At 32.8% G+C, this 19,242-nt stretch overlaps 1 protein-coding gene and 1 long non-coding RNA gene across 15 annotated transcripts in view; one reads left to right on the top strand and one right to left on the bottom strand.

Annotated features, from left to right (window-relative positions):
- Nucleotides 1-19,242, bottom strand: part of LOC118187907 (cell adhesion molecule Dscam1-like) — a 151,101-nt gene that overhangs the window by 47,814 nt on the left and 84,045 nt on the right. For all 14 annotated transcript variants that reach the window (XM_085815693.1, XM_085815690.1, XM_085815694.1 and 11 more), the window contains 2 exons: nucleotides 17,711-17,948; nucleotides 1,938-2,036 (listed from right to left, as the gene is read on the bottom strand). In XM_085815693.1, coding sequence (XP_085671819.1) covers nucleotides 1,938-2,036; nucleotides 17,711-17,948 — 337 coding nt within the window. The remainder of the gene's footprint in view (nucleotides 1-1,937; nucleotides 2,037-17,710; nucleotides 17,949-19,242) is intronic.
- LOC146997737 (uncharacterized) overlaps nucleotides 10,500-19,242 on the top strand; it is a 44,711-nt gene continuing 35,968 nt past the window's right edge. Inside the window, exon 1 of the long non-coding RNA XR_015040814.1 lies at nucleotides 10,500-10,631. This is a non-coding gene — a long non-coding RNA (uncharacterized LOC146997737). The remainder of the gene's footprint in view (nucleotides 10,632-19,242) is intronic.

The following is a 19,242-nucleotide window of genomic DNA, read 5'->3' as shown; positions in this document are numbered from 1 at the left end:
TCATGGTTTCAATTTGAACATGCAGGTCAGTTCTGGAACCCAGAATAATTCCACCCCAAACGAGCACTCCTGCACCACCGTAACGGTGTCGTTCAATGATGTTTTCTTGATGGTAACGGGTACCTGGAGCTCTCCATATGAATGTCCGGTGAGAATCAGAGTGCAAGCTAAACCTGGACTCGTCGGAAAACATCACACAAGCCCACTGTTGCGGTGTCCACAATGCATGCTCTTTACTCCAGGCTAACCGCAGGCGACAGTGAATTGCAGTAACTGGAACGCATCTGACAAGTCTACGAGCATATAGACCAATCTGCCCTAAGCGTCTGTACACGGTCTGCCTTGAAATTGTCGTACCAGTGGCTGAGGAGAGCTGACGAGACAGGTCTGAGGCTGTGCTCTGCCTGTTTCTTTTGGCAGTAACTGCCAAATACCGGTCCTCATTCGGCGTTGTAACTCTGAGGCGACCTGTGCTGTAACGTCTACTCACATTACCATCATCCTGGAATCGTTGCCAAAGCCTGGAGATGACACTCTGGGCAATTCCAAGTTCGTCTGATACTTCCAAATGGGTACGCCCACATTCCAGACGGCTGGTAATTCTACCACGTAAAAAATCATCCAAATGCGTCCTTTGTGTCATAACTATTCGGTTATTGCACTGAAATGTTTGTAAAACGCCTGCGAACAATTTTACCTCTTTGCCTGTATTCCTCATATATCAATCTCTTACACTCTCATCATTGTGACGTACCATCGGTGTCATCTGGTTACTTCCTGAAATTTGCATATGATTCTTTGAGATGTGTGTAGTGATTTTACAGGTGATATATTTATTTTAGAGTTCGACTTCCGCGTGAATCCGAATTATCCTTAATTTATGGACATGAGTGTATATTACATAGCTGCTTTCTGTAAAGATAAGGCGTGATTCGTTAATTTTAGTTTTAGTTACTTTTTTCAAGCAGTGTTATTTAATTTGGAAAGATCTCGAATTTGGTAAAAAGGATGAACTTAGAGGGAAAGCATAAAATCTAGAATCGTTAATTTTGAGGTCGCCAATTATTTCTTAAAGCTGCCATTGTATTTTATTATATGATACATATATATATGTGTGTGTATGTATATATATATATATATATATATGTATGTAATTATAGGTACTTTTTATTACCTTGTATTTATAATACACACAGACATACCGCCTCTTTCACACTTTTCATAGCAACTAAATATGCTTATGTTGAAGTGTTTTCACGGAGCCACAGTTTTTGGTAACTTTTTGGCGTGCGTACTAAAATTTATCTTTTAATTTCCTTAATTTTGCAGCAAAGTGCGCAAAATTTTGACCAAAATTGGTCTTTTTTATTTTGTTCTTACAATTTAACTTTAAATTATATATATATTTGTGTGTGTTTCATTAAACCGCATTTATTGTTGTATTTGTTCTAATTAATTATTTTGTAAAATAAGCGCCGCTTATGCTACTTCATATCCTATATTTTGGCTATGAAAGAACGTGATAAATACCTGTGGAATTCCTAGGGTGAGTTTTATTATGCTATTTTTTATTGGTGAAATTTTACAGGAAGGCGAATTTTGCTGTAGCATAAAATGACTGAAAGCTGTCCTCACCCAAAATAATTGTAGTCCATCATCTAAATTTGAACTAAATATGTGAGCACTTTCCATTGAATTCCTTTTATTATATTTAGGATTTTTTTTTAATTTCAAAAGCATTATACTAGTTTACTTGATAATGCTTGAACGCTAGAAACTTAATACTATGCTATTGACTTTCAATCGAAATCTTTTCAGTTTATTCGGTTCATCGAGGAAATCATCGCCATGGTAAGTTAAGGGTTATCTATATCCTAAAGTAAAATAAAAGGAGGGAAGAAATATCCATGTAAATAAAGTCCATGAACATTACTTACGAACTACTGATGGTTGTTTATCACTTCCTATATTCCAATGTATGCCAACACTAGATGCTGTCACATCAGCGACTCCTACTATAGGCGGGGAAGGAGGATCTGAAAATAGAAATTGTTTAACAGTTTTAGTAATCCCAGTCCTGCTGTTATTAATATTAAAAATATAGCGAATTCGAATTCATTCAGATTCGTATTCTTATTAAACAAATGTTATGGTTATATCGCAAGTATTTCGCACCAATAAAATAATTTCTAGGTTTCGTAAGTGACGCTGGAACAAAGACATTAAACGTAAACTGAAACTGTTCCATACAGACCATTAGAATTTTTTATAACCTGGAAAAAAAATTTATATTTGATTCCTGATTCTATATCTGACCTCACTAGATTCTATCCTCTAGTGGAACCATGCTTGCCCGAAGGAATTCTGATTGCTTAGGAAATAAGAAGTTTAAGCGAAACAAGTGAATTAGAAGAATGTTCTTCTAAATTGATAAAGAAAAATTGTCGAATTTCCTGAGACAAGAAGTTAAAAATGAAGAAGTGATTTAACTTGTGCCTTCCAGTTTTTGTGCTAATTTAGCTAGTAAGAAAGAGCCTGGGTTGATAAACCGTCCGTTCAACCCCTTACTGCAGCAGCTTTAGCAAGCACCTCTTACGACAGTTCAGGTAAGCGAAATTTTACCTGTCTTTTTTGTGAAAAAAATACATCCTACAAAAGATTGTTTTATTGCTAGAAATATGAATTTAGATGCTAAAAGGAAAATTTTGCTCGGCCATCTGGCGAAATTTTGTAAAATGGAAAATATTTGCACTTGTTGTGACTCAAACACTCTTAACAGTCTTATGTCTGCTTACCGTAAAAACAACAAGGAAAAATGAAGCAGAAGGGCTTGAACGTAAAGAAAAATATGAATCAGTTCAGACTAATGCATCAACTAATAATTGTACGAATTAAATTGTATACTTAATGACTTTAAATGTTAAAGCTAAAGTAGTAAAGAAACAATTTTAAGGTGCATTCTTGATACCGAGTCTCAACATTCCTATATTACCAAATTCGCGATAGGTACATTATACTTAAAGCCGCATCGAAAAGTCAAGATGATGCATAGCTTGTATAGGGAGAGGGAAGCGGAACAGACAGAACATGGGTCTTATAATCTGTAGATTTGTTCTGTTTGTTGAAGTGAGAAATTTTTCTTCTTTCAAATAGAAGCATTTTCGGGATTAAAAATATGCAACACAGTATCTAAGGTCACTGATACGTGTGTTTTGAATGAATTGAAAGACAAGGGAATTTATTTATCAGATCTGGAACTTCCGAAGACAGTAAGTAATTAATTTATTGCTAGGAGCCAATGTAATTGGGGCCATTCTTACAGAGTAGTCTGTGAAATTGAACTGGGTTTTATATTTGCTAAATACTCGATTAGGAAATGTTTTGACGGGGAAATGTAATACTTCTCAAACTGAGAAAAGTAAAGACCTGGTTTTTAGTGTCACAGTTTTGCAAGTGAATAGCTTGTCAGTTAGTGAATTATGGAGGTTAGGAACCATTGGAATTTCAGACCCTGTTGAAAATAAAAAGAAAAACATGGAGTATGCTGGAATATTAGAGAATTTAAAAAATACTCTAAAAGTTATACCAGATGATAGTTACGAATTGTGCTTGCCGTTTAAATAGGAAATTAGGGAATTGCCTTCTAATGAAGAATTAACTTGTAGGCGTCACTAAAAAAAATGCTAGCGCACAAAAAAAAAAAAAAAAAAAAAATGGATGATATAAACATGTATTTCAGGAGTGAGAGAAGTTGGGTATTATCTAAAGAGTTATAGATGATATCGAAAGTGGTAATTTTTTATTTCATCGGCCTGTCATTAAAAGTGATAGCACAACAACAAAAATTAGAGCCGTTTTCGATGTGTCTGCTAGAAGGAGAGGAATATGTTTTTAAATGATCTGTTACATAAAGGACCTAATTTAATAAAGCTCATTCATGGTGTCGTTGATAGATTTCGAAGTTATCCGATTGGACTTTCAGCGTATGTAAAAAAAAAAACGTTTTCACAGTTGGCTATAGTGCCTGAACACCGAGATTTTTTAGGATTTTTTCTATCCTTCCGAAAATGAGGAAATTGTCTAAAGACATTGTAGAGTAGTGTTCGGCATCATATCGAGCCCATTTCTGTTGACAACTTCAATTTCACATATGCTGGATAATATGCCATTTGAATTAGAATTTGCTTAAAAATTAAAATCCTCATTTTATGTAGACAATTGTTTCAATGGTATTTCAGATCTGAAAGAACAAGAAACATGTACTGAAAAGGCTCAGCAGATTATGTCTCGAGGATATTTTAATTTAAAAAACTGGGAAAGCAATGTAAATTGTAAATTTGTATCCAAAAATAAAGGTGTGACAAAATTATTAGGTACAGTATGAGATTTAGATAAGAATACTTTGAGATGCAATCTGAATTTTGGAAAACTTAGCGATGAGCAAATATTTAAAAAACGAATTGTATTAGTTTTGATACAGAAAAATTGTTTCCCTATTGGATTTTCAGTGCGGTAACTTTGCCACTGAAAATTGTTTTACAGGAAGCTTGAAAGTTAAAACTAAGTTGGGACTCTTCTTTGCCAGCTAACCTTGTAAAGGTTTTCAAAGCTTGACATAATGAAATGTCTGAAATGCTGAAGTACCGCGTTTTATAGATATAAATTAATACAGTGAAATGCATATTTTTGTAGATGCGTGCAGAGAAGCTTATGCTGCGTGCAAATTTATTAGGAATGATAAAAATAATGAAATAAGAATTCAGTTAGTTAGAGCAAAATCAAGAGTTGCTGCCATAAAGCAAATATCGGTAACTACACTTGAATTGATAGGATATGCTAATGCGCTCAGGTTGGCACATTCTGTGCAACAAGCACTTACCATCGCTGATATGAAGACTGTATTTTGGAATGATTCTATGGTGGTCCTGTATTGTTAGTTAAGCGAGGAGAAGGGTCAATCTTTGTTTTTAATAGAGTGAAACTAAAAACTCAATATAACGTCCTAATTCGTCCACTTCAAATGATTTTTTCTCTAGAGATTTGCAGTCAAGACTTGTTCGTGGAGCCTGCTCCTATAGAGATTTCTTCTTCAAGTGATAGGCCAGCACATTCGCCGGATTCATATGATGATGACTCCAGAAAGTCTCCAAAGACTGCATGTCGATTTAGTCGAACTCTCAAGAAACCAGAGAGATTGAATTTAAACTTTAAGTGACTGTTTTGAGTAAATATCCAGCAACTAAAAATGCGGGAAGATATGTTGCAAGTGGCATCATTTCACTCCCCAAATGACACGAGTAAAAGACTGACGTTATGTGATGAACTGTTGGGTATAATAGCTTTAGAACATAGCAGCGAGTTGCAATTGTAATTGACTTGTAACCAGATGTAGTCAGAAGAGTGTCTGAATGTTTAATGTAGGTTTTCTGTGTAATTAAATTGTGTTTCGTTATGTGTCATACCATCTCTTCATTTTAGGAGTTACCGAAGTAACGTCGGGTAGACGTTCTTTATTTACCTTTAAGAGCTAGCCTTTGTTGCCAAACGCGCAACACCAACACTTAAGAGCGACCACGTTAAGAGCGAGTTTTCACAAGCGGGATCTTCTGCAGTAATGGATGACATTTTGTATTCCTACTTTGCGGAGTTCATGTGGCATAGCCATGGTGAGTCAGCCATGGTGAAGGGAAGGCGTCTCCTTCTATTTCTTCCTCCGTGATCCTTAGCTCACTCCATATCAACTGGAACCGAAAATCGTTTGTAAGCCGGAAACGACTTTCATTGGTAGAGAGGGCGTGACTCCAATAATGAGATGTTCAGTCTTGAGTTCTCTACACCACTGTAAACGGTGCTGCCAATAGGCTGATGTGAATGGCATGCGGGCGAATAGGCCACTTTTATTAAGTCGAATAGCCACAGTAAACCGGAACACCTGTCGTCTGGTTGTCGTGCGCAGCTGCAGAGCAATGTTGCCTGCTGTCTGGTTTCAATTTCTTTTCACTACAAGGCGATATACTGGTCATCAGTCACTGTTGTTTTCCTTAGCTGACTACTTCCAACCTTTCTTATATACCTGTACCTGTCGTCTGGGAGGCTTTTCAGGCTCGTGGTACAACACTTTTTTTATCAGTTCCAAACACCTGAGCAACAGACGTCAAAGTATGTCCCTTCTCAAGTTTGCCAGTCATTTTACTTTATGTAAAGGCGTCTTGATATTTTCTTGTAGCCTACTGCACGTTCAATCTCACTTTAACTTGCAGAAGAATGCCTGGAAATGCATCTTTTACACTTCTTTTTAAGTTGCCTAGCACTGCGCGAGCTAACTCCTTGCATTTTGAGTATACTGACGTACCTTTCTGATATTATGCTTTAACTTGGTGTTATTACGGTGTTAATATTTGCACGTAGATCACCTTTCCGCTGAGTTGGCTTTTCATTGTACCGATTGCAAAAAGCGGTTTCCAAAACTTTCGTGGTTTATGTTGAAAATGAGTTTCTTGTTCAAGTTTTGCACTTTAGTGTAGTTAATACTTCTCAATGTATGAGAAAATATAATAATAATAAAATGCAATCAAAACTAATAAACATTTTACCTTTCTTCGAAAAGAGTGTTTTTTATCGTTTTGTGTGTTACCTTTATTTATTAAATATCATGTTCTTCGTACTTAAACCATAAAATTCAATTCAACAGCAATATCGCAAAATAATTTTTAAATGATCATATCTTTAGAATTGCCGATACACAGCCTCGCGCGCTGGAGATAATTTTTTTTTTTTCGTACAGTGTTGCCGTTCCTCGCTCTGAAGTCATTGAGTTTGTTAATCAAAAATTCTTTAATGTCTGTCATAATATGAAATAGATAATAAAACAAAGTCCTGATTTCAAATTAGGGCTTCCAGATGCTCATATTCGGTGAAGGATTACATTATTCAGAATTTGATGGCTCTAAAAACCGTTGTTTTATCACAATGCAAGAAATATATTTGCAGATTCTTCATTATTTAATTTCTTTAAATATAATGCAAAGCTGTAATATTTGGTGGCAACAGTTTGAAAAGTGAATCGACGCAAAATGCTAAAACGAAATTAATAGCCCTCCTGGGCTAACGCCGTTTACGTTAATAATAAAAAAGAAACAAAACAAGAATGAGTCGAACAGCAAACTGATGAATTGTGAAGAAAATATAAAAACTTTATATGCTTTCACTTATACTGTTAAAAACAAGTGCCTTTCTAGGCGACGTCAAATTCTGAAACTTTTCAGTTTTTTTTTTTTTTTTTTTTTTTTTTTTTTTGTGCCCGTGACCTTAGAATGCTGAAAGTCACTGTATGCCCGAGTTTACTTTTGCATTTAAGCCTAACATGCAGAAATAATTCCTGTAAAACCTGCTTTTTATCTATGTGGATTCTTGCATATGTTATTTAACTGTTACATTTCCTGTTACATAATACATGAAATAAATATTCAGATAGAATATTAGTAATAATGAATATATTTCCTTATTTAAATTATTTCTGTACAATAATGAATTAAAAAACTTAAGAGTTTAAACATCAGTGCTTATTATATCCCATTTTTTTATTTATTTACAAAAATTTTAAGCCGCTTGCACTGCGTGAAACGTTTCTAAATTAAAAATCCTCGTTGTTAGTGCCGTGCATTTTGCTTTCGTGGAATAAAATTATAATTAATATTCATAATAATAATGCTAACACTTTAGAGATTCTATTCGGTAAGTTTTCGCAACATTATGACATAATTCATGCGCATTTAAAATTTAAAATAAAACGTTCCGTTTTAGCGTATCAAATATGATACGATGGGCCATCAATAACACATCATCACATGGTGGGTACATGGAGAGAATCGAAGCGAAAAGGATATCAGACAAATTAAAATTTACCTAGTACTTTCTGATTATCCGCATCACCATGGAAAGTTGCCAATGAGTAGGCGACTTTGTGAATTGTCGGAGAAAGTATGTTTGGCTGTTTTTATGGCTCACAGTACTGTTTTTCTATTTATAAATGAAAATAAAAATAATTATTTATATGAAACTAGAAAGCTGAGAAGAGGGGATTAAATAGCCTATATTTACAAGTTTTGAACGGTGAGTAATATTTAATGAAATGGGCATTCAAACCCATGCCAAAACATGACAGTTACATCGAATGCTGAAACCAGGGGTGCTAAAATTCACAAGTAAATTTTTCTTTTTCTTTTTAGCTCTATTCAAAGCTTAAAATAAAAACAAGTGGTAAAAAATTCGTATCAATTATGTAAATAGTACATAATTCTCCTATTTATATTACTGTAAATCAGATTTTATACCCATAGTAAATAATATTCTTAAACCATCTTCCAAAGAGAATAAATATACGAGTAGAAAAGAATACTAAGAAGTAAGGTGAACTCTAAATCTTTTTGTTACAAGCTTATGCAATACTTATATTAACCAAAAAAGGTACAATATATTATAAATGGTAATGTAACATTTTTGTCTTTATCTGAATTAAAAAAATTCTGGCTCTTCGACATACAATCGTATATTACGTCATAATACTTTAATATTACTTAGTCTAATGTTACTGATAATACTGAACATTACGTAAATCAAAACTGCCTTTTAAAATTATTCGGAAAAGGCTGACCTATGAAATGCAGATCTTTATTTATTTATTTAAATTAATTATCGAAATTATTATTTTTTATATTTTATTTACGGAATTTTAAATTATGCAAGAAATGATATATTATCTCAGTTTCTCCTAATATATTACTTATATATTTAAGTTTGCTGTGTTTACATAATTTCTGCAGACACTGAAATGAATTTATGCCTTTTTAAAAATTTAGTTCTGTTGTTATCTTACTAGAACTGTAATGGCACATATTTGCAATGTTTTATAGAACTATAATAACAAGCCTCCTTACCACTGGCATAGTGATTAAAATTGGTGGAAGATGATAGTTTCGATAGGAATACTAATAGTTCTATCGATATTTGTGCTAGATGCATAAGATTTTCGGTTGGTTTTCTTACGTGTAATGTACACAGTGAGTCTACAAACTCTTAAGAATAATACTTTTTTTCAAACAAATTTCAGCAGAGCTACCAAACAATATTTGATAACATTTATTTTTATGACATCTCAACTTACTTCTAAAAGTTCTGTCTGCTTGCAGAGAGATTTCTCTATGTGGTTAATTGTTTGCTTCTAGTAGATGGTTAGTTCTTCTAGTAGATGGTTTGCTTCTAGTAGTTTGCTTCTAGTAGATGCTTCTAGTAGATGTATGTGGTTAATTGTTTGCTTCTGTTATGGATTCAATGCTGTCAAACATGCAGAGAAAAGCAATAAAGTTTTCTCCTATTTTAACGAAAAATTGAAGCATGAAAAACAGCAAAATTCTTCATATATTGGTGATTTTTTTCGATTGGAAAGAGATAACTCACAAGGAATTTACACATGATGAGCAGGTGGTGAACTAGACAGAGTTCTGAAGAAATAACCGTTATCTCATGCACGATAGCACGCCGTCACACAATTTTTTCTTATCAAGCAGTTTCTGGCAAAGACAAGATCAGTTCTGAACTCCTTTATTCCCCAAATTTCGTACTACAGACTAGTTTTTTATTACTAAACTGAAGTCTTTATTCGAAGTTCACTATTTTTGTAACCCTGAAGAGATCCACAACACCATTACAACAAATTTAAGCAATAGTTCAAAAGATGAGTTCTTCGATAGAATCAAGCAGTTCTATGAACATGCGAAGTGCTGTACAGACTAATAAGCATTGTATAGTTAAAGCAAAAAAGTAAGAATATTGTTTTCTCCAACTTTCGATTTTGTACGAATTTAGTCCTAAACTTTTGTAGACTGATTATGTGAACACCAGAAAATCTTCTAAGAAGATGCACTTCCAAAAACATATAGGCATTATAAGCTTTTGAAACTCTCTATTGACAAAGTTACACCGGAAGATCTCCCTGTAAATATGAGTCTTATAAACATGTGAACAAAAATAGCGTCGTTTTGTAAGATAAAATTTCATTAATTCAGAATTTTTTAATATTTTGTATATAGAATTTTTGAATAAAAATGTACGTAGTTGATAATTTAATTAATTGAGTATTCTCTACACATTGACATAACGTGAACGCTGTTCACGTTCTTTTATGCAAATCAACAGGCGCAATTTCCAGTTTGATGCAAACAAATCATTATTTTTTTATCCGTGTTGAATATTTTGTACCACCAAGAAATATATTTAACTCAAATAATACACACACACATATATATATATACATTACTAGAAAAGTATGAAATTCATTCTGTTGAAAACCTAGGCATTTTATAGAATGCCGAAAACTGGCCGTTACTGCAATGAAACGATTAAATATTTCCTATAGTTTATAGTTAGTCCTAATGACAAAGTGGCAAAGTTTGAAATACATCTTTGATCCAAATTTCACTCCGCTAAGTTACAGTTGATCATTCCAGTGGAAGCGGCGAAAGATTCATCAAATGTATGCGTTAAACAAAGTGCCAAAATATGAAATGTCCTTGCGTCAGAAAAGTGACATACTATAATTCAAAATGTCATTCAAGCCTACCATGTGGCTACAAGTAAGTTAAATGTAATTTTTTACTTTTTTTATGAAAAAATTATATTTTTTTATATTTTCTATTTTAGTGTGTGGATTTTTTTGTTAAGTTCATTTAATGATCTTGTTTTACTTTTTATAAGAAGTCTTTCTTGGTGCAATAAGTAGGTTTATATTTGATTTTATTTTGTTTTTATATGAAATTTTTATACTTTGTCTAAAGAGCATTTGTCATTTTATTGTGCGCAATGTCTAGATAAAGTACATAATTATTCTCATATTTCATACTTTGCCTATAAAAGCTAGGTATTTAGGCAAAGTATGAAATACTCACAATACCAACATTTGATGTAAATATATTCAAGTTCGGAGTGAAAGCACGGCCAACTGGATATAGCATTCTATTCACGAAGGTCACGGTGAAAGGCACGTAACCAGTGAGTTTACCCTGAGTAAAGCCCTAACAATGGAACAGCTGCATAAATGACGTCATACCAAACGTGTTGAGGTTAGCTCCCGAACACGTGCTGTTGTAAAAGCTGTATACTACGTAACAAACTAGTGTTCCCTGCCATATTTGTGCTCAAAGTTATTTTTGATGCCTGTTTTTATGGCAAGATCATAATTATGTTATAGGAATAAATATAAGGTTAGGAAACTGCGAACAAAATTGCATAAAATAATAATTTTTAAAAATTATTGTGCATTATTTCCGCGATGAGTTTTATTTTTAGCAGAGCATGGCATTAAGTATTATACTCAAAACGCGTTTTTTAAATTATGTAAAATTTTAACTTCTTAACCTTAAATATTTTTAAGAAAATATATTTAAATCTTCAGAACGTTATTTCCCATTCTTGTTAAGTAGTTTGTAAAAATTTTTTTTATGAATTTTCCACAATTCGTGAAAGACTTAAATCAATTTGCAACTAACTTTTTGAATTAGCATTTTTCAAAATTCTTAAATACATATTTTTAATCAGTCAAAAAGGATTTTGGAAAAGCAGGAATTGTTTTAAAGCTTCTTTTGCTAAGTTATAATAATATATAATAAAAAAGTTGTAATTCATTTTGTCTAATATTTCTTTGGTAATACAACCAAGGTAAAATTACAGTGGTTTTTTTGTATTTATATGTATTTAACTTCCCATTCTACTTGTTAAAACTGAACTACTTGACATAAACAATTTTCTTGTAAAGACAATTTAATGTAAATGGCTCTTTGTGACCAAACATGGCGGATGCCAAATTTCTCGTCTAAGGTGGTGTTTTCAAAAGTGGGGATTGCAACGATCGTTAAAAATCATCGATTTTCTATCCAACCCTCTTCTCTGGGGAGTAAGAACTAGCTCTATCAGATTTCGGAGGATACTGAGTACGAAAATCGAAAAGGATTTGGGGACAGTATGCTTCAGTAGAGGTAGCGGAAGTTTTCTGGTCTGTGAAAATTAATAGAGATCAGTTTGTTTTCTTCAGCAGTAATTTATAAAATTTAGCAAGTTCGTTATATTTTGTACCTGTGTTATATAACCATAATAAGGTAATGCATATAAACATTCTTTTCATTAAATTTCTAATAAATTGACAAGCAAAACGTTCACATGTTAAAATAAAAGCATCACTCGTTTGGTGTCTTAATTAGGTTGAGATTTTCGATATAAATTAAAGCAAAAACATAATAGAAGTACGTATAGATTCGGCTGACTCTGTTACAAACTTTCCAAAATCTAAATTTTTAAGTGGTTGTGAATTTTAAATATTGAAATTTGAGCAAGGCCAAGATTTAAAAAAAAAAAAAAAAATGATAACGGATACAGCAGACTTGTTTTGCTCTTGAATCTTTAAGGCCAAACCCTGTACTAATCGTAAAGTCATTATGCATTTTCCTAAAGCTGTTAATTTATCAAATAAAGTTTTACTTTAGATATGAAAGATTCTGTTAGAAAATGTGTCTATGGTAAGTCGTTAATAAGCCAAGAAACTTTTGCTTGTATTTGGATTCATTTTTGGTAGACATTTAATTAACTAGCACATGTTCTGTGTATTATGTTCGTAAAATGATTCAGCATAAGCTGAAATTATCTAGCTCATGATCAGATAATGATCCAACATATGCCCATAAACGGGCCTGCCCTATCTAGAAACAAACAATGGTATCCAGCAACCAAGCTATTAAAAGTTGGGTAGCAGTTTTAAATTCAAACTATGTATTTCAATCAATAGAAAAAAATTTAAATTTCAAAGATAGTTAAAATTTTAACCTACATTTATTCACCAAATTTAAAAATGTTAAAAAGTTAAAATATATCATATTGATATCCGGAAAACGAAATCCAGAAGACCGAGTAACTAAACCCATAGTTTAATAACAAAGTAAATAAACCAAAAATATACAACTCAGGGTCTAACACAAACTTGAGATTTTAACACACTCTCAGACACTGAAAATTAAAAGAATTGGAGTTACTTCAAACCAAAATTAAAATAAAAGGCCAAGAAAAACACAAACGCATCTTCTCACACTCGTAGAAGATAAAGAAAACATTAAACAATAATGCTTGCTTTTTCTCGACTTTATTAATGAACTCAATCAAAGAGTGGGCAAATGCAATATCTCTTGCATTATATTATGTAAGCAAATTACAATATTTATAGTTTGTCCTTGTAAGCTCTGTAAGTTGACATGTTTCAAAGAGGTATCTATTGTAGCCCTTACCTCACGATTTTCATTACCTTATAAAAAACAAATCTCTTAAAGTACCCTCGGAATCGTCCATGTCTAGTAAGGAAATAAGTTGTTGGATGGCGTAAGTTTATATTGTTACGTATTCTTATTTTTTCAGCTTATCAGGTTCAATGTTTCTTCTAACCTTCTTCGGAAACATACAATGACCTGACTAGAACAGAGAGCTTACTAAAGCTATGTTCACTAATTGTAGTAAGTAGACAGGATACAGACGAAGGGTATACAAAACCCTTTATTTTTTCTTTATATACAATGACTTCCGTACTTCGGAATACAATGACCCTCCACTCGGGGTCTAACTTAAAAGATATCAAAATAAAACTAAACTCTAATTTAACTTTAGAATAAGATTGGCCTTATAATAACAGGAAGCGTATGTAGCACAGAGACTGTGAACACTACAATACGTTTAATTTATCAAGAGGATTAAAACCTCTGGCCTGGAAGGCAAAGTAGCAACTGCGTAACTTCTAAGGTAAGCGGCCTGCTTCGAACTCACGGCTTCCTCTCTTCTGCTTGGCAAAAAGGCCACACTTAAATACTTGGCGTTCGCCAGACAACTTTGCATAAACTCCTTCACGCTTATAATTCTGGCCGGAAGTAGAAAATAAGAAGTGATAGTAAAGATTTAAAATAAAATAAACGTTAGTAAAACTTAAGATCCTTACAAGCTTTAAAGTTTCGTAATAATCTTTACTTTATTCAGAAAAATTCCATTTTTCTTGCCTTTTTTATAATAATGATTTTTCGTAATTCTTATGTTTCGCCGCTTTGATGCTTGAACATAGACAGGATTCCTGGCGTTGCACAGTGCAAATTTATTGATCTGAAGGTATGTCAGCTCTGTTATTTATAAAATGGCTAAGATTCCATGGGTGCATTATTGGACTCGGTGGAAATTAACAGTATGATTTATTCTTATTTCTTTAAATTGAAATTTTGTTTCGTTGACTAAAATATTATTACTATCCGGATCAAGGAAGGCTTATCAGCACATAAATTTATTTCATGAGTGTACTGGAAATATCTTTTGATTTAGAATAGTGCTCGAGAGATGACCGGGAGCCTTTGCCAGACAAACAGAATTTATAATTTTCTGTTTGTATCTCTCAGCTCACTGTTTTTCTCCCGTAATAACAGATAAGAGGGTCCTAGCTCACACCACTAATGAATCTAGATCCATTAGTATAAACTCGTACTAATCTCACTTGTCTTAGATTTTATTTAATCATAATTAATTAATATATTACCTTTCATTTTATATTTAATTTGTATTTAAAATTTCAAAAGGATCCTTAATTACAAGTTCATGTTTTAAATTATCTAATATTTTCAATCTCAATTTTAAATAAAATTTAGAGGATATTATAATAAATAATAATAAAGTTTAGAGGAAATAAAAAGTCAGCACACCAACCAAAGCATACACAACATTCGTCGAGAGTGTTCTTGTCAATGCCAGCAGCCACCTCCTTTCCACAGTATTTAGTTTCAAGGTTGCGACACCTTAGATCCCAAGACCGAACTCTTTATTGATTTATAGGTATAATAACTTACATAAATGTATGTATTTAAAAGAATTTTTGATTTCAAAAAATATACACAAAAATGAGCTTTTATAAAATAGTAAAATTGTTTTAGTTCTTTTGTAAATATAGTCAAAATGTTAACTAAAATTTCATTTTCATCGATGCAGATACTTTTCAGTTTTTTCATTTGTTTAATAAATATCTGGTTGAATTTGAACCTTAATGTCAAGCCAATTCTCCACATTTCGGAAAAAAAAAAAAAAAAAAAAAAAAAAAAAAAAAAATCAGTCTTATCTCAGTTAAAAGACAGCCTTTATTTTATCTCAGTTAAAATACAGCCTTTGTTTTTCGTTCCATTCGAACAAGTCCTTCGGTATATTAAAACCTTTTTGAATCTTCTCTAATGAAACGTTTGAATTTATTGCTAAAAGATCGTCTACATTAAAAGTAGCTTCAGTATTATCGCAAAACTCCTGTGAAATCAGCTTACTTACAATGATGCCTCATCAGGATGGCGGAGCGCTACGTGAGCTCTGAGGATAGCTTCTGTAACCTTTATATTCTATTTTATATTTATATTACCCTTTGTGGAAATTATTCTTCCGTTTTTAAAATAATCCATTAAGAGCTGACATACATTTACTGGAATTTAAATTTCCTTAAAGAATCTGAGGCAAACTATCTCCTAATTCACGTTACACATGGGGAAAATCACGAAAACAAAAAATGCAGAAAGCTCGTTATCCTCGGTCAAACTACCAGTATCAGCGGTTACCTTTCAGTAAACACCCAAACCAGGTCCAACTACTAGTATTTAGCGGTCAAAACCACTGGGCCTCTGGTGAGCTTATGATAAAAAAAGAATTCGGAGCATTAAAGCACATATTCGAAAATATCGATATAGAGAAAAATATGAAGAAACTAAAAAAGAAAAAAAATTATCAATAAAAAGAAGTGTATGAGCTTAAAACCACTTGCGTAACCCGAGGATTTGATTGAATTACTTACATTATGGCAAAGCACAATAAGGTTACTTGCCTAAAGGAAGGATGCTTTTATAAAAGACTTTTTTTAAGAAAAACTGGATCATAATTATTTATTTATTTGAAGACATGACTACCCACTTAGCCAAATCTATGTTTAGCCATCAGGTCGTAATGGGGCCAGCTTTCATTCACTAACTAGCAAAGGCCATCCATTGCTTCCTACGCATAATATTCATATATAACTCAAGAAAAGTAGGGTGGCTCATATTCATGTTATATACAACTAAAACTATGAAAACTCTCGTGCAACCAGACTTTTCCCATGGTACTTGGATCCGGTTTGAACTACCAGTGTATAGCATTTTTTCTGCTTAGTCGTTTAGTAGACCTAAAGAAACCTGAGAGCAATTTTAAGTGAAAATGAGATTGGACAGTAAGTTAGATTATTTGTTATGGCAAAATATTCGAAGGTTCTCCGCCTTAGAAACAAACTCAGAGCCTTGAAGACTTCACAGGATTTTAAGAGGAGTCTGATATGAGCATTATACATAAAACAATCACGAAACACCCATGAAGTTTACTCAATCTTTCGAAAATAAACTTGAGTTAAACAGAATTATTTAGTGTGGGATCTGTGACGATCATAGAGGGAGGCAATATTAAACATGTCAAAAGGTTAGTTTCATATTTTGTTGCTTAGATAGCATGATGCTGAAGCCAAACAAGAACCATTCTTGTCTAGAACGTTTGTTAGAGTCATAATCAAGAAACAATACAGCTTCAGCCCTAGCTCAGGATCCTTATGGGTTCTTTCCCTGCTCACTTTGCCTCGCCTTTATTAGGAAAGGCAGGAATTAGAGGATTTCAGGGAGAACATTTGGGCCTTGTGAATAGAGGAGTAGCTATAGCTTTCAGCACCTTGGGATAAAAGGAGGATTCGCGCCCTCGTCCTTTTGCCAAAATGTAATGGTGAAACTCAGTTTTGTGGATGCTGGGATCGGGTACAGATAGCCCTCCTTTATGACTGCTTGTGCGTATAGATAGTAATCAGAACACTTGATTAATAGTACTCACACTTTCTATAGTGATTTATGAAAAACTATGAAAATAACAAAATAAAACAGTGAACATAATTAGTTTGTCTCAACCTGAGTTTCTGGGATCTGAATAGACTGAGTACTAGGTGGTTTTGTGTTTTTTTCCGCCCTAGTGTAAAATTAATAGAGTCATTCTGCTCTTGATAGAATAAGTAACAGTACAGCTTCTAAGAATTGTTTATCGTTATTGGATTGCCCCTAACTGTGCTATTATGGCTGTGAGTTATTATGGTAAGTGGGAATTTAATCTAAAATTTCTGTAATTATAACTAGATTATTTCCAGGAGTCTGTCTAATTAGGCAGTTAAATAACAATTGCGAACTAGATTACTAGACAGATTGCTTGAAATTCTCCATTGGTTAGCGTCACTTCTGTTTTATGTTGTGAACTACAAATAGTAATAAAGCAAAAATTAGAAGTAACTTATTAAATTTGTTTTAACAGTCATAGATACCTCATGCTACCGTTAAACCACAAATGCGTGCTAGAAGGAAGGAGAAAATACCTTAAAATAAAAAAGGCAATGCTCTAAGATGTGAAATTCATTGTCACAGTGTGCAGCCTAGCAAAGACATTAGAATGAAATCTTTTAGAATAAGGTATATAATTATTTCTTGATTTAGCACTTTTCTCTTTGAGGGATACTAACATAAGCAAATCTGTACATTTATATTTTAATTTTGACTAAGGATATTCTGAAAGCAACAATATCATCTGGCACCAAGCAAATATAAAATCTAACCTTCTTCTAAGGTAGTGACTTGTAGCTCATGAGATGGCGGTCCGGTTCCAGCAGCATTAAAAGCTTTGACAACAACAGTATATGTGGTTGCTTTCAGCAGACCTTGAATAAGAAGAGATCCACCACGTCTGTCCGTCGTCTCGACTGTCTGGTAGGTGAACGGTGAACTTGAGTGGGCCACTTTGTTACCCACATAGTATCCTCGTAGAGGGCCGTTCCAGTGATGCCTCTGAGGCGGCTAAATTATAAGGATTGTTAAATAATATGTTTTTAAAAAAGATAAGAAATATTTTGTATACAACATATCTTTCAATTTTTTTAAGCAAATAGAACAGAAACAAAAGAATAAACTGATTTTTAAATTAATATTAATTAACATTGAAATAATGACTGCATTTCAGAATTATTTTGTTGCTCAAGCAATGATGATTTCAAATAGCCAGTATTTAATTTTGATATGAGTTCCACGGCTGTTAAGAGAAAAAGTTATGTTATGTATAAATATTATGAGATTTTAAACATACATAAAACAAGGTAGTTTTATATATATAAATGAATAAATGTAAAGCTGCTGAAAGCTTAATCCATTCGTGGCTGAAAATAGCAACAAGTGGTGGTAAGAAAGCAAAATAAATTAAAATAAATAATACGTTTAAAATTCATTCAGTTCCGAGTCAAACATGTACAAAAACTAGAAGCATAGTGGCAAATTGCAAGATAAGCGGGGCAAAATTAAAAATGAAATAAGAAGTTTACATTCTTCGTTGAATCGGCATTAGGACGTTGGTGCAACAAAAGAAGTAAATAAATCAGCCTGTTCCTGAACCAACAAAAACACAAAGCTTAGAATACTGTTAGAAAAAGAAACAAAGTAATCTGTGCCTTAATGAGTCCAGTCCCTAGAGGCCGAAGCAAGCAGTGTAAAAAACTACAAACTTTAAGCATTAAAAGCATAAACAAATTAAAAAAATATATATTATTTTGTGCAGAGCTCCCCCACCCCCCAAAAAATATTCAAGTACAAGCAAGCCAATATACGTAAAAAAATAAAAACATAAGTAAATTTTGAAACCCTAGGGACAGGATTAAAAATTTTTTAAAAGATTAATAGTATCAAAATCTAGAAGAAAATCTAGCAATAGTTTTCCATTTAAGTGGACCAAGTCCCCCCCCCCCCAAAAAAAAAAAACATGTAAAGCAAAAGCAATCCAACATATGAAAAAATAATAAATGAAAAATTCGGTCTAAAAATATAAAATAAAAGTAAAGAGGAATTAGTTTTAAAATCTGTAAAAATAAGCAACAAAAGTTCTGAGATGAAAAAATATATTCGTCCTGTTTTAATGGCAAAATATTGTTATGAAAAGTGTGCTGAGAATATAGATCTGAATATAAATAAACTATGAATTTTAAACTGATGTAACCCAGTGACTTTCAATCACGCGGTCACATCAAGGCAGAGCTCAGGAAATGGTAAATCCCAACAAGGAAAAAAAAAAAAAAAGATTTAAAAAAATAGTAACTGACAAAAT

The sequence above is a fragment of the Stegodyphus dumicola genome, chromosome 4, assembly GCF_044657685.1.
Source record: "Stegodyphus dumicola isolate Sdum_Otavi_A_Nest chromosome 4, ASM4465768v1".
Taxonomy (NCBI): Eukaryota; Metazoa; Arthropoda; class Arachnida; order Araneae; family Eresidae; genus Stegodyphus; species Stegodyphus dumicola.
Note: the sequence above shows the minus strand (reverse complement) of the source record. Positions and strands in the feature narration are given on the sequence as shown.